This window comes from Choristoneura fumiferana, chromosome 22 (assembly GCF_025370935.1).
Source record: "Choristoneura fumiferana chromosome 22, NRCan_CFum_1, whole genome shotgun sequence".
Lineage (NCBI taxonomy): Eukaryota > Metazoa > Arthropoda > Insecta > Lepidoptera > Tortricidae > Choristoneura > Choristoneura fumiferana.
In genome coordinates, this window is record NC_133493.1 from 13,894,947 (window position 1) to 13,909,915 (window position 14,969).

At 38.1% G+C, this 14,969-nt stretch overlaps 2 protein-coding genes across 4 annotated transcripts in view; one reads left to right on the forward strand and one right to left on the reverse strand.

Moving 5' to 3' along the window:
• Nucleotides 1-6,898, reverse strand: part of LOC141440548 (ribosomal protein S6 kinase-like 1) — a 34,037-nt gene extending 27,139 nt beyond the window's left edge. For 2 of the 3 annotated variants that reach the window (XM_074105093.1, XM_074105092.1), the window contains exons 1-3: nt 6,478-6,897; nt 5,203-5,376; nt 1,108-1,206 (exon numbers count right to left, since the gene is read on the reverse strand). In XM_074105093.1, the coding sequence (XP_073961194.1) occupies nt 1,108-1,206; nt 5,203-5,376; nt 6,478-6,570 (366 nt within the window). In that variant the 5' untranslated portion in view covers nt 6,571-6,897. Of the gene's footprint in view, nt 1-1,107; nt 1,207-5,202; nt 5,377-6,477 lie in introns of all 3 variants that reach the window. The other variant, XM_074105094.1, reaches the window with a different exon arrangement.
• Nucleotides 6,899-7,160: 262 nt separating this feature from the next.
• The window catches only part of Tmhs (Tetraspan membrane protein in hair cell stereocilia), a 52,187-nt gene continuing 44,378 nt past the window's right edge, over nt 7,161-14,969 (forward strand). The window contains exon 1 of the mRNA XM_074105079.1: nt 7,161-7,943. Coding sequence (XP_073961180.1) covers nt 7,541-7,943 — 403 coding nt within the window. The 5' untranslated portion in view covers nt 7,161-7,540. The remainder of the gene's footprint in view (nt 7,944-14,969) is intronic.

The window sequence follows — 14,969 nt, forward strand, 5'->3', positions numbered from 1 at the left end:
AAAACCGCGCGGTGAAAACCCGCAGTGCGGACAGGGCCTGAATGTTAGCGGAGCTCTGTTGAGCTAAATGTGCGCAGTGTGGGGTTATTTTACATAGCTACTGACATTGACGTAAAAATTATGATTTTTAGATTTATACTAAGTATATTTTAACAACAGGGCCCTCTTGTTCTGAGAGTAGGCCTGTGCCCAGCAGTGGGACGTATATAGGCTGGGATGATGATGATGGATATTTTAACAAAAATTTCTCGAAGAAATTTTAATATAATTGTTTAAGGAATAGTCACTGCCGTGGTATAAAGCAATTCTTTGTCACATTGTCTTGGGTCTATACTTCCATTGAACTTATTGCGTACATTAGCACATTAAAGTGCACGAAAATAAATATATAAATATAAAATATAAATATCATGGGACACTTGACACCAATTGACCTAGTTCCAAACTAAGCAAAGCTTGTACTGTCGACACTAGGCAATGGATAAACATACTTATATAGATAAATACATACTTATATACATATTAAACATCCAAGACCCGAGAACAAACATTCGTATTATTCATACAAATATCTGCACCGGCCGGGATTCGAACTCGGGACCTCAAGCTACGTAGTCAGGTTCTCTAACCACTTACCCATCCGATCGTCAAGAATAAGAACTAACTTCATACCTAAATTTCAAGTTTCAAGACAACCGAAATTACCCCACAGGTTGTATGTTTCGACTTACTACACCAAAGGGTAAGCAAGTCTTTTGGGCTATTCAATGAGCAACTATGGCTATGAGCCATCTTGCTCGCTAATCCTGCCGTAAAGCAGCAGTGCTTGCATTGTTGTGTTTCGGCGTGGAGAGTAAGACAGCCGGTGCAATTACTGGCACTTGAGGTATCCCATCTTAGGCCTTTAGGTTGGCAACGCATCTGCAATACCCCTGGTGTTGCAGATGTTAATGGGCGGTGGTGATCTCTTACCATCAGAAGACCCATATGCTTGTTTGCCATCCAGTCGAATAAAAAAAAAAACGACCATTCAAAGGCTTTTTTTCTGAAAAGGGATGGAATCAGACCCTGAAAATAACTCTCTTTCGGGCATAAGCCGGCACATACCTGCATAAAATGATCAAATTCCATGCTAGTGAAGAGCAGTCTGTGCTCAGCAATGAACTCCAGGACTCTCTTTATGGCCTTTGCTCTCTCTTCTATCACCTGGAACAATGGTATTAACAGGTCACTCTGATGTCGAAACATTGCATAGGGTACATGACACCAGAGGCATTAGGCTCCATTTCCACTTGTGAGAGGATGTGTTGCGAGGATTATGTGTTTCCACGAACCAATAGAAACCCTTCATTTACCTCGCCTCGCTCCGCTCAGCTATTTCCATCAGAGATGTGCTGTGCGAGGATAGATAAATGAAGTGTTTCTATTGGTTCATGAAGAACACGTTCTTCGCACACATCCTTGCACATCTTTCGGTGGAAATGCAGCCTTATTGTATAACACACTTTGAATAACAATAGTGTTCACAACTTCTTTCTTTCTGTCATACCCACCGTATATAAAGGTGCGATCAAACCGCTGCTTAAAAAACAGTGACGGCACGGAATCGCAGTGACGCACCGTATGCGCACCGTTTTTTTTGCATGCTTTCTACACTGCTGCTTAAAATACGCAAACTGTGCGGAATCGCAGTGACGGGCCGTAAACGACAAGACTTTTGTTCGGTAAAGTCCTGAAGTTTAGGTACGGCACGTCACTGCGATTCCGTATTTTGGAGAGCATGCGATAAAAACGGTGCGCATACGGTGCGTCACTGCGATTCCGTGCCGTCACCGTTTTTTAAGCAGCGGTATGGTCGCACCTTTACACGTAGAAAGAGACGGTGAATGCGATCGCGTATGTCAGTGCGTTAGACAATACGGTTTCAGGCTCCTGTATAACAAGTACTACAATTCTACATTCCTACTACCTACTTAATATTATAAATGTGAAAGTTTGTGAAGATGTTAGGATGTTTGTTACTCACGTCAAAACCACTGAACCGATTGAGCTGAAATTTGGTATACAGATAGTTTGAGTCCCCGGGAAAGACATAGGATAATTTTTATCCCGGAAAATTGGATGGTGCCCGCGGGATAGCGATAAAGGAATACTACGCGGACGGAGTCCCGGGCAACGGCTAGTTCTACATAATCGTCACTTTTGTACGAGAAAGTTAACAATTATGCCAATTTGTAGCACTTTGTAATTTTGTATGTACAGGGGCCAGTAATACTTCAGAGACGCAAGTTTTGTAAAAAAAAAAATATTACTTATCCAAAAGAAAATATTTTAATTGAAAAGTTTTATAGGTAAAATAAAAAGCAGGAAGATTGTAAGGTTAGCAACACCAACTACACTCACAAATTTTTAACATACAATTTGATGATTTCACAGTTTTAAGCGTTCCGCTCTGTTAACAGGTGAAAAGTTATAATTATTTCATGCAGACTTTTAAATACGAGTATCCGCTTCTTTTTGTGATTGTTCTTACGTCATGATTTTAAATTGCAATATAGCAACTTTTTTATCATCATCATCATCATCAGCCCGAAGACGTCCACTGCTGGACAAAGGCCTCCCCTTAGAACGCCACAATGAACGACAACTCGCCACTTGCATCCACCGGTTTCCCGCTACTCTCACGATGTCGTTAGTCCACCTGGTGGGAGGCCTGCCAACGCTTCGTCTTCCGGTTCGTGGTCGCCACTCGAGGTCTTTTCTCCCCCAACGGTTATCTGTTCTTCGAGCGATGTGGCCTGCCCATTGCCACTTCAATTTGCATATTTTTCCAGCTATGTCAGTGACTTTAGTTCTTCGACGAATTTCCGTATTCCGGATTCTATCGCGCAAAGAAACTCCAAGCATAGCTCTCTCCATAGCTCGTGCGTGACTTTGAGCCTCTCTAAGAGGCCAACAGTCAAGGACCACGTCTCAGCGCCATAAGTCATCACTGGCAACACACACTGGTCGAAGACTCTAGTCTTCAGGCACTGCGGAATATTGGACGAGAAGACATCACGAAGTTTCCCGAACGCTGCCCATCCGAGTTGGATTCTTCGGGCGACCTCTTTGTCGAAGTTGGACCTACCCAACTGGACAACTTTTTTATAAAAGTTGAATATCGTTGAATGGAGACCGCGGATCGACTAGCGTAGCGTAGGACGTTCACCAACGAGATGGACGGATGACCTGTGCCCTTAGTGTAAGTTTTCAGTAACAAAATACGTCTCGATCGCGTTCGCGTTAAAATCTCAATTTGTATGGAAACACGAACATCGCAAACGTTCCGCTAGGGCACTGTTAGTGTTTGCATACAAATTGAGATTTTAACGCGAACGCGATCGAGACGTATTTTGTAACCGAAAACTTACACTAAGGGTACTGAGGGTATACTCCGAAATTCGAAGTTCGTATCGTATCGTCCCTCTCACTCTCCTATTAAATAGTACGAGTGTCAGAGGGACGGAAGGACACAAACTTCGATTTTCGGAGTAGCCCCGCTGGTTTAATGCCGCGGGCTCACGTCTTGGTGGGTTGCTTCTAACCGAAGCAACTAAAGGTCTGGGGAGACCTATGTCCATCACTGGACGTCCTACAGCTGACATGATGATGCATATTACTAAATATCGCGTATCTGCGCTACGCATAGTTTTACAGGTTGATGTTTTTATCTCTGCCCGTATACATCTCATTCTCACTGCAGGGTACAGACATCTCAGAATGAAAATCCTTGGTTTCTGGTTCCTACGCGGGTCTAGTACGTATTGGGCACTTCACACATCTTTGAATTACTTCGCAGGTGTGTGCAGGTTTGCTCACGATGTCTTCGTAAAGCTCATGGTGAATTTCAAATGTATAAATTCCGTCCGTGTTACCCGTGCGGAGTCGGGTTAGAATAACACCTGTCCATTTCTTCCGTGGATGTCGTAAGAGGCGACAAAGGATATAGGTTAAGGTATACCGTACGTGACAGGCTGGCAACCTGCCACTATTGTACCGTTTTTGTCAAACTTAAAACCTAAAATTGCTAAAAGTGGCGTGATGTTTGTGTGTGTGTGTGTGTATAAATTCCGCAAAGAATCAGAGTTGCCAGCCCGGGCTCGAACCTATTACCCACTACCTGCGAAGCCATAGATAGGTGAAACCATTAGGCTACCGCGGATATATATTTTATTTTATACAACCCCCGACGCAAAAAGAGGAGTGTTATAAGTTTGACCGCTATGTGTGTCCATGTGTCTGTCTGTGGCACCGTAGCTTTTTTTATTTGAAAGCAGGTTTTTTAGCGATGGTTCTTAGACATGTTTTATCAAAATCGGTTCAGCCGTTTTCGAGATATTGAACTTTGAAGTGAATGTCGGGGGTTTCCAACTTTTTGATGATTAGGTTTACAGATCATGTATTTGTGAAAACAAGGCTCATGTTGGACATATTGAAACAACGATTTAGATTATACTACACTATAATACTATAATATAAGAATTCAGGGCTTCCATCAGTCACAGTCTAAGATGAAGCCGGAGCGGACAAAAACTAAAGTTATGCTTGAAAGAAATTCTATTGGAATGATGAAAAAACCTATTATTGTCTGTACTTTGCTAAGTATAATACAATCAACGTGACCTTACTATACTTCCTTGTTTAAAACAAGGAAAGATTATCAACAGTTCAGGAAATAAGTTGATCCACTATAAATCATCCCAGCCTATACGTCCCACTGCTGGGCACAGGCCTCCTCTCAGAATGAGAGGGCTGAGACCGTAGTTCCCACGCGGTCCCAGTACAGATTGGGAACTTCACACACACCATTTAATTACTTCGCCGGTTTGTGTAGGTTTTCTCACTATGTTTTTCCTTCACCGTAAACCTTGTGGTATATTTCAAATGTAATTTTGCACATGAATTTAGGAAAACTCAGAGGTGCGAGCCGGGGTTTGACCCCACAATTCTCTGCTTGAGAGGCCATAGGTTCAAACCACTCGGCCACCACGGCTCAATAGAAACTTAGAAACGCTTCATTTACCTATCCTCGAAAAGCACCGCTTTGGTGGAAACAACTGAGCGGAGCGCCTAGGTAGACAAAGCGTTGGTGTGGCATTTTTAAGAAAAACTCATTCTCTAGCAGCCATTCTGCCAGTGATAAAAAAATCGTCAACATACCTCCTTCTGGAACCTGCGGAAGTAGCTGGTCTTGGGCATGGGTCTGCAGCGCGGCCCCCGCAGGTGCAGGCCGGCGTGCAGGGCCAGCACGGCGCGGAGCAGGCGCTGCACGTCGCTGTAGCGCTTCCACACCGCCACCACACTCACCGCCTCGGGGGACTCTATCGGGAACAGCTGGAACGTGTACACTAGTTCAGCATCATATCGGGTGTAGGTCCACTGTAGGACATTGATCTGCCTATACACCTTCTTGCTTCGGTTCATCCACCAAGATCATCATCATCATCCCAGCCTATCTACGTCCCAGCCTATGTACGTCTCTTAGAATGAGAGGGCTATCCACCATACAATGTTATTGGGATTGGCATTAGGTATTTTTGTATAACTTGGTAGCATGTCTGATAGATAAATTAATCATTGTTTTTCAGATGTTGTTGAACCAAGGCCTTGAACTAAGGCAGAAAAACAACTTACATAAACATTATTTCAAATAATGTTTAAATGTTGAAATAATTTAAATGTTGAAAACAAAAAGTATTAAATTATTTAACAAGTGCATTCATGTGATTGTGAACCCTCCATGTCAGTTCTGAGGATTGGTCCTGCTCACGTTTCTCAATAAAGGGAAGTGCAAAATCAACACTGTAGACTTCTATAGGTTTGGAAGAACTCCAAAAATACAACCATGCTAGGTTCAACATAAAGTACTCTACTAACATACTCTACTCTAGGTGCCCGAGTTAATAGGATCCAGTTGCAGTAGTGACCACACACAGACACACACACACACAAACATCACACCTGTATTCCCAAATGGGGTAGGCAGAGCACACAAAACATTACGGCTTCAGGGCCAGTTTTAGCAATTGTAAGTTTTAAGTTTGACAAAAACGGTACAATAGTGACTGGTTGCTAGCCTGTCGCCTAGGGTATACTTTAACCAACCAAGCTCCATCAACCAAGCGAGCAAGCTCGAACATAGCATAAGTAGGTCAATTAACCAACAATAGAGCTAATATAATATTACAATAAATATATTGTGGTCATCATTAGATCATTATATTACATACTTTATAAAGAAACAATCCAAAACAAATTGTTCATATCAATATAGAAAATATATTGCATATAAGGAAGTAAAATCATAAATAAATAATAATTAAAACTCCGCCTACTTTCAATCGGGAAATATTAAATAGTAATAAATAGTAGCTTCTCAACAGAATAATAAACAAAGTAATTGAATGTACTTTTAATAACTTTGATAATACTTACGACTGAAGTAATTTTGTAAATGGTAAAACCATTTTTATGTCTCGCCGTTTCATCGACTGAAAACCGGCGTACCCACTTATCCTTGCCAGACATTAGCACATTAGAACACTTGTAACTACAATGTAAGCTCCACGGAGAGAGAGATCGTTAGTTAGCAACATGAACTGAAAGGATTTCGCTTAAAATATGCATAAATTGCTGGTGAAAACAAACATTTCACTCTAATGCGCAAGCAATTACATTTCCTTCAAGTTTCCTTCACTCACTTCACTCGCGTATCGAATCGAACTGTCAAAATAGAGGAAGGTTTAAGTAGACTAACACAGAGATTTCCGAAAAATAAAAAAGGTATGATTCATTGAGAGCAAGATAAATGATTATTTGATTAGTTGTTAATGACTTGCTATTAGAATCTCAACAAAGTTTTTGTTGTGACTTTTCCTAATAATCTGCACAATTTACACATAGATGTCGCTAGCGTAAGTACAGACAGAATGGACGGATTCCCTTGACAACTTTTCGCTTATACTGTGATTGAACATCATTGTAAGTGTAATCTATAGATCACACTAGATGGCACTGGAGCTACAAATGAATATCTTGCATTTTTTAGCCCAGATGTCGCTTAGAGTCGCTTGATTGTTTATAAACAATGGCAAAATAATTCGTAACAGAACATCAAAGTGATACTTTCACGCTTTAAAATTGTGAAAAATTCAAGTTTTTATTAATTCCAATCAGAAAAACCTGAAGAAAGCGTATCATCTTAAAAGCAAGAAACCGTTTTTAAATGGGATTAGAGGAGAGTCAATAGGTCAGGCTTGTGCCTTCATCCCCACTCAATGGAATGGCGCGCGGCGAGAGGTTGTGTACGGTCGCTCAAGCGAACTAGTATTTCGCTGAGTCCGTGTTGTTTAGTGTCGTGTTTCTCATGTCCTCGGTTTCGCCTTTCAAGATATGAATGGAAACAGTGCAGTTATAACAACGATATTAATACACTAACGATCATAACAATATGTGTTAAACGTTACAAGTTACAGTGTTGTGAAACATATCCGTAAAAATGGGTTCCAAAATCGAGTACGTGGATTCGTCACATTTATACGCGACAAACTATGTCAGAAATTCGAAAGCTATTGGTGTACTTTGGGCGATTTTTACGATTTGCTACGCGATTATAAGCGTTGTGGCGTTCGTTACTCCGGAGTGGATTGGTGATTTAGAGACTGAGTATCCGCGGAAGTTTGGTTTATGGCAGGTTTGCAGAACCGACGAAGCCTTGGACGATTGTAAAGGGAGATTGGATGATTTTTTCTCGATAAACGGACTTGTGTTTAAGATTGCGACCGTTCTCGTGGGTGTGGCGGTGGCCGCTGCCCTGTTTACCATATGCACAATGCTGCTTTTCTTCTTCTGTCAGTCAACCACTGTGTTCCACATCTGCGGATGGCTGCAACTTTTGTCTGGTGAGTGTAGTTTCAATTAGATTAGTTCCATGTCCCCAGAGGAGTAGGACGAGATAGTTTTAAATCTATAATTAAATTTAACTGGGAACGATAACAACAGTCAATTTATTTACTGATGTATTGAATATTTAACACTTAATTATGTTTAAACAACACAACGTAACTTAACAACGCAGTAGGTATATTTAGTATTCCTAGTAACATTATTCACAATCACAAAGTTACAAATGCAAGTTCCAACAAAACAGAAACTCCATTAGCGAAGCTGTGCGACAATATCAAGGTTTCAAGTGACAGTTGCATTGCAGTGGCTGACATTTGATTCGCACCAAAGTTAGAGTAATCTACCTGCCTACTTTGAGTTTGAATACATTTGGCAGATACACAAAGTTTTTTACACAACAAGATTATATCTACAGTCATAGTAGATAGAAAAATATCAAAAATAAATTAATTTACCAGCCATTTTGCGTTATTGTGGAGTCGGTTGCATGCCCTAACATCCGGTTGAGGCAACGCATAGCAGGTGTGGCGAAACTAGAATCCCGCAATTTTGATCCCTGACTCAGACTGTGGGCCTGTCAACATTGAGCTCACATTATTTAAAATATCAAGTGGTAATTCAAGCTTAGTTGTTAATTTCAAGAATAAATTAAAAACATGTTTAAGGGAGAAGGTTTAAATTTACTGATTTTCCAATCGCTTTAATTTTATATAGTAATAATAAGCAAGGGCAAATGAAGAGGTTAACCAATTATAGCAAGGAATGAGACAATGTATTTGTATTCACAAATGGCAATATAGTCGTAACATGTATATTCGTCTTTGAAGAATAAGTCTAACTTATGCTCTGAAGCTAACTAAGTAAGTAGTTCTACGCACCTTCTGACAAATAGGATTAAATACATGTAATATCATGTAACAAGAAGTGGCAATAGCTGAATGACAAATCCAATTAGAGACGCCGCCTTACCTGAACAGTCAAAATGTATCTTTATTTATACAAGAAATGAGAACACTATTAGCCTACCTATCTACGTTGATAATAAGTCAAACTATTAGCAATATCAATTAAACTTGAGTCAAAAGTTCATTTTCCTTTAAAATACCAAAGCGATTAACCAAAACCGATTTTAAATTCACTAACCAGATTCCACAAGAAGTTAGCTTTAGCTCAGCAAGAACATCAACTCATATCAATATAGTCAATTTTTTACAGCGTGTCAAATTCTCGTTTCTTTCAATGATTTACTATATCAAATTTATTGAATTAGGCATTACTTTGTGGATGTTCATATCAATGAACTAAAAAAATTACTTTGCTTTAATCTAGTAGGTAGCATGGATAATGGTTGTGTTGCTCTGAAGATGAGCTCTGGTTGAGTTCGAAACGCGTCAGTATCGTGGCGTGGTGGTGATTTGTGAAAATCAGAAGTTAACATAAAAATAACAAGGAATAAAAATTATGCTTAACCAACTCGAAAGTTGGTCGTCGTTCATCCTCCATTAACCTCTCATATTTCGTTTATTCCATTTTTTTACCGTACAACGGGAGAACCCACTAGACACTGGCAGAAATGTTTTCCGATGGATAGAGCCATATTTTTTAAAAACAAAGAAAGCAACTCGAAAGTTGAAACGACTCTTTGTCTTTTACAACACGGAAGGAGTCATGTATGACTTCTTATTCTTAACGACAGTTAACGACATACTACAACTTTAATGAAATCTCTTACGCGGATGCACGCGTTACCGGAAAGCGCAATCATGCGAGTAACATATTCAAGTTTCAATTAAAAGATTTCTTAATGCAACATTATTGCGCTTAACAATGGTCATTAATATACAATTATGTAAAAAATAAAGCTTCATGTAGCGTAACCATTACGTTTACATAACTCGATTACTGGAATTAAATAATACGTTACTAAATTGTTGCATCCGGTTCTTCAACATTTTTACAAAATAACGCAGAAGGAATACGTTTGAGTAGACTATTTTTGAAAAAGTGCCAAAAAAGGTGGCAACATTGCATTGCATGTGATTTTGCCGCCATTTTCAAAAGGTAAACTAATAAAGCTGGATGGCTGATTGCTGATGGAATATTTTTTTTTAAAAGGTTAGTAAGCAAATCACCGCTATTTATAATCTCAGCTCAGTTATAGTCATAAAAAAGTTGATTAAGGAGTTATTCAGCAGATACTACGTGAGAAGTGTGCAAGTCGTGACCTCATACGTGGGTTCACCGCTATGTGGCCGGAAAAGAGGCGAACGGTAGCGATTTTAGCGATAACATGTTTATTACCATAGTGACTAAGTATTAGGGTACCACTACACTACACTTCAGATAGAAGAATAGAAATAGAAATATATTTTATTTGCATTAAATGTGTGGGTACAATATGATGATATTTATATAGACAAGGAATAATCACATGACCGAAAGAAACACGCCTGGTTTCACATGAAGTGTGGGTGGAAAAAGGTATGATGAACTACCGAGGGGAATAAAATTCATTTCGAGATAGTTGAAAGTTAATTTTGACTACTAAATTAGGTCAGAAGTAGAACCTTCTGTGAAACTTGTGGTTCCGGGTTCGAGCCCCGGCACAGAATTAGTAATAGTACCCTGGTTGTTCGAGTTGTTAGGTTAATCGGCGTCAATAATCACACGATATATTTTAATCAATAATTTAAATAACCAAACCAACTTGGGAAAATTTACCCCGACATTATCATGTCAAAGTTCAATATCTCAAGAACGGCCGAACTGATTTTAATAAAACAAAGCTAAGAAACCACCACAAAGAAACTGTCTCTTAAAAAACACATCGAAATCGGTCCATCCGTTTTAGAGCTACAATGCCACAGACATTGGCGTCAAACTTATAACAGAAATAATTCTAGTAGAAAAGCTTGCAAAAAAAACAGTAAAACGAGTTCACCTTCGTAATGTAGCCTTCAGACAAGCTTTTACTAGCTCCTTGGGCACTAAGACAGTCTTAAGATTATCTGTGTTGAAAGAGCAAGACAAAACATAAAGCGAATATAAACAATAGGGAATATTGCTGCAATTTTATTCCGTCAGAGTGCAGCACTTCGCATAGGTACTCTTCGCAAGTCATTCCGTAATTTTTATCCGAATCATCGTTTGTCATATTTTTTTCCCATTAAAACTTTAAATTTTTCTGTTTTTTTTGTAGGTCATCCTATAGAATACTATAGGTTAGGTTAGGTTTGTTTTATAACAATTCTGAACAATTATTGGATTCAGTTCAGATAAAAAAGAGTGATCATATTCTGACAAACATTGCATTCGGACTTTCGATAAGTATGCGAGCCGATAGGGACCCACCATAAAATGTTTATGGTTTATGTTTTTTGAGTAGGTATCGAAATATAGCTCTATCGATACTATCGATGTAAATATCATTTATTTTGTTACTTATAAATATGTCATGTTTGGTGGTCATGACTTTTGTTGGACTGTATATTTTTTTATTGTTTTAATTATTGACATATTTTATCCTGTTGTTGTGGACTATTTTTTTATTTTATTTTTATTTTATATTTTATTTTTTGATTTTATTATTTTACATTTTTGGCATAGAGATAGTTTATGGGCCAGAGAGTGACATAGGCTACTTTTTATCCCGGAAAAATGTATAGTTTCCGAGGGAACAGCGCGCGATAACCGAATTCCACGCGGGCGAAGCCGCGGGCAAAAGCTAGTATAATATAAAGAGAACTGACGTTATCATGGCGGTTTCCTTACGGTTTGCGCTAGTGTCGCCCCCTGCGCAGAGCTTTGCCTAATATGCCCTATTATACCCGTGTGGTGTTAGTTTAGAATTACACCATTTCTTCCGTGGATGTCGTAAGAGGCGACTGGCTAGCAACCTGTCACTATTGTACCGTTTTTGTCAAACTTAAAACCTAAAATTGCTAAAAGTGGTTCCGAAGCGGTAACGTTTCGTGTGCTCTGCCTACCCCATTTGGGAATACAGGCGTGATGTTTGTGTGTGTGATAAACAATTACTTTGCACACACGCGACCTTATGATAGCTAAACCTATGCAACAAATGTGTTCATGCAGCATCTCCACCTCCTATCATTAGGTCGCGGGTGAGCAAAGTACCTAATTGTTTGTAGCTCATTGATATGGACCTCCGCAAAGTAGCGCCTGATTCAATAAATTAGTCTGAGGCTTATTGTGTAAAGCTCCCACGTCCGCAATCGCAATCACTATTTCTATCTGTCAAACGGTATAAGATAACGGTAGAAAAAGGGAAGCTGTTGATACGATTGCACATGTAATTCGTTTTAGGGAGTTCGAAACGCGTTAGTAATAGTTTGACAAACTAAGTCCTAAAACTTTTACTATGGCAGTTAGTCCCAAATTTTTGTATAATCACTTTTCTGGCAATCGGGTAAAAAAGTTATCGCTTATCGCCGCATAAAATTTAGTTTTATTCAATTTGTTTTTCACGTTTTTGTAATTGTATTTTAAATATTTTGTATCATGTTATTTTAGTTTGTTATGTATTTTCTTATGTTTTTTGTGTTATTCATTTTTTTTCACACTGATTTGACAATGCCCGCAATACACAAATTTGAAAATATAGTTTTTTTTCCGACGGGATATTGCTTAGTATCAATTAAAAGTAAAAAATATTTAGAAAAGAACTTAAATATGTGTAGAATTCGCTTAAGTCTTGTCCCTATAGAAATGTCCATTCCATAATGATGGCGGCATTGTTTTTTTTTTAAATTTACTTTAATGTTTGTTTTTATTCAACAGATACTTAGGCTAGATCTTACTGGTTTATAAATGCGTGTGCAAGTAAAATTATAAATATGCGGTGGAATCTTACCCTAACACTACATGAACTTAAGCAAGTATGATTTTACTCTTATTTTACTCGTATGATGAAAGTAAAAGGTAACCACGAAGTAAAATGGATTCTAACCCAGAGTCATTCGTATCGTGTCGAATGATTACATAAATAGCACGGACACGAAACACGATATAGATAATTTGGACAATTGCGCTTTCTTTATAAATTTAAAAATGTTCTGTGTAAAGTGCAGCGAATAGAATAGACCAATGTCGTAAGTTGTATGGTAACCTTTCGTTTTCCATAATTTGATTTGTACTATTATAATTTGCCATAGTAGTTACGAGCCATAATATTCATTTGCCATAATTATCGAGTGCTATATATAATATCAGGCAAGTGCGATAATTACGTGCCAATATTTTTATCAGTAGGTATCTATAAAATAAAATAATAATTATTTTTCTAAGAACATATGAATAAAACCATTTGTCATAAGTTAAAGAAATATAAAATGTATAGGGAATGTATAGGATGTGTAAAATATAATAATAATAATAATAATATAATAATAATAATTTATTCAAAAAAACTCATGTTACATCATATTTAACTTAAGAACTAAAACATACTGTAAAAGAAATATTTACAACAAATGCCTGAACTAGGATTCCCTGTGTTTCAGGCAAAATAATTCTAATATATATAGATATAATTTAATCAACTTCAAAATCAAATCCAAATTAAACAATGATAATATTGACAGTTTTCTTAATACTAACCTAATTTGAAAGTATAAGCGACATTATAATTAAATTCTTATTCATTATGCATATAATAAAATTACCTATAATAATGCGACATTTTAGTGATATAAATCAGAAATTATTTCACTATACATAGTAACTTTTCTGTGTCATCGTACGACATGTTCAGTAGGGCAGCTTGGAGTTTTGTCTTACACTTAACATAACTCAACGAATATAAGTCTAGCCTCGCATTCAACCTATTATAAAGAAGTGGACCTAAAAAAACGAAAAATTTTGAAGAAAATGCGCGTTTTGGTGTTCTGTTATTAGGGCAGACAAGATCTTTGCGTCTTTTAGCAGTAGATTCAGTGCTGTAAGGGATTGCGGCGTGCTGTTTTAAGACAATGCTCAAAATAAATAGCTGTCTGACTGTTAGAACTTCACATGATTTATATAGGAGGTTAGTGGGATATCGATAGGGACGGAACGTAGAAACTTTGAGAATCGCTCTCTGGGCTCTTTCTAGGCTTAGTAGCGACGTTTTAGCCAGCCCCCCCCATGAAGAAATGCAGTACGTTAATACATTTTGACACAACGCAAAGTAGACTAGCTTGATTGTCTGAGTATTCGCAATTGAGCGTAATTTTTTGAAAATAAATATCAACTTTCGAACTCTACTGCATAGAGCTTCGACATGGTATTTAAAAGAGAGCGATTCGTCAATTATAATTCCTAAGTATTTTATTTTGTTAGTAATAGCTATGTCCGGACATGTACAACTTTTACGTGCAGGATCTTTACATTCGTGAGCATAGAGCTTAAAGTTTGTGCTGGGGTTAAATGTAGCCTGATATGATTTCCGAATTGCAAACTGTACATACTTAGTTTTATCAGTGTTTAATGTTAGTAAGTGTTGCTGGAGCCATTTATTAACAACATTGAAGCCCAGTTGCGCTTTTTCATAGACTTCTTGATCTGACTCTGCAGAAAATAACAAGACGGTGTCATCAGCATAGGATATAAGTTTGCCACAATCTAAATCTAGTTTACAAAGCTCGTTGATGTAAATTAAAACAAAGTAGGGCCCAATATGCTTCCTTGGGGAACTCCAAAAGATGAGTTTTTGAGATCAGAGCTGACGGCACTGCCTATCTCACACACTGAGAGCGTTCGTCAAGATAGTCTGCGATTAATTTTAATTGGGTGCCTTATTCCTAAGAATTCAAGTTTTTGCAATAATATAGGTATAGAAACCGTGTCAAAAGCTTTCGCAAGATCCAAGAATATTCCACTGTCCGATTTCCCCTGTCGAGCTCCTTCACTAAGTCAGTCAGCTGATGAGACTGCATCAGCTGTTGATTAATTTCGGTCTAAAACGAACTGGGTATTGGCTAAGCCGACTGTTTCTCCAGGATTTAATAAGTCTTTGGTTAATAATT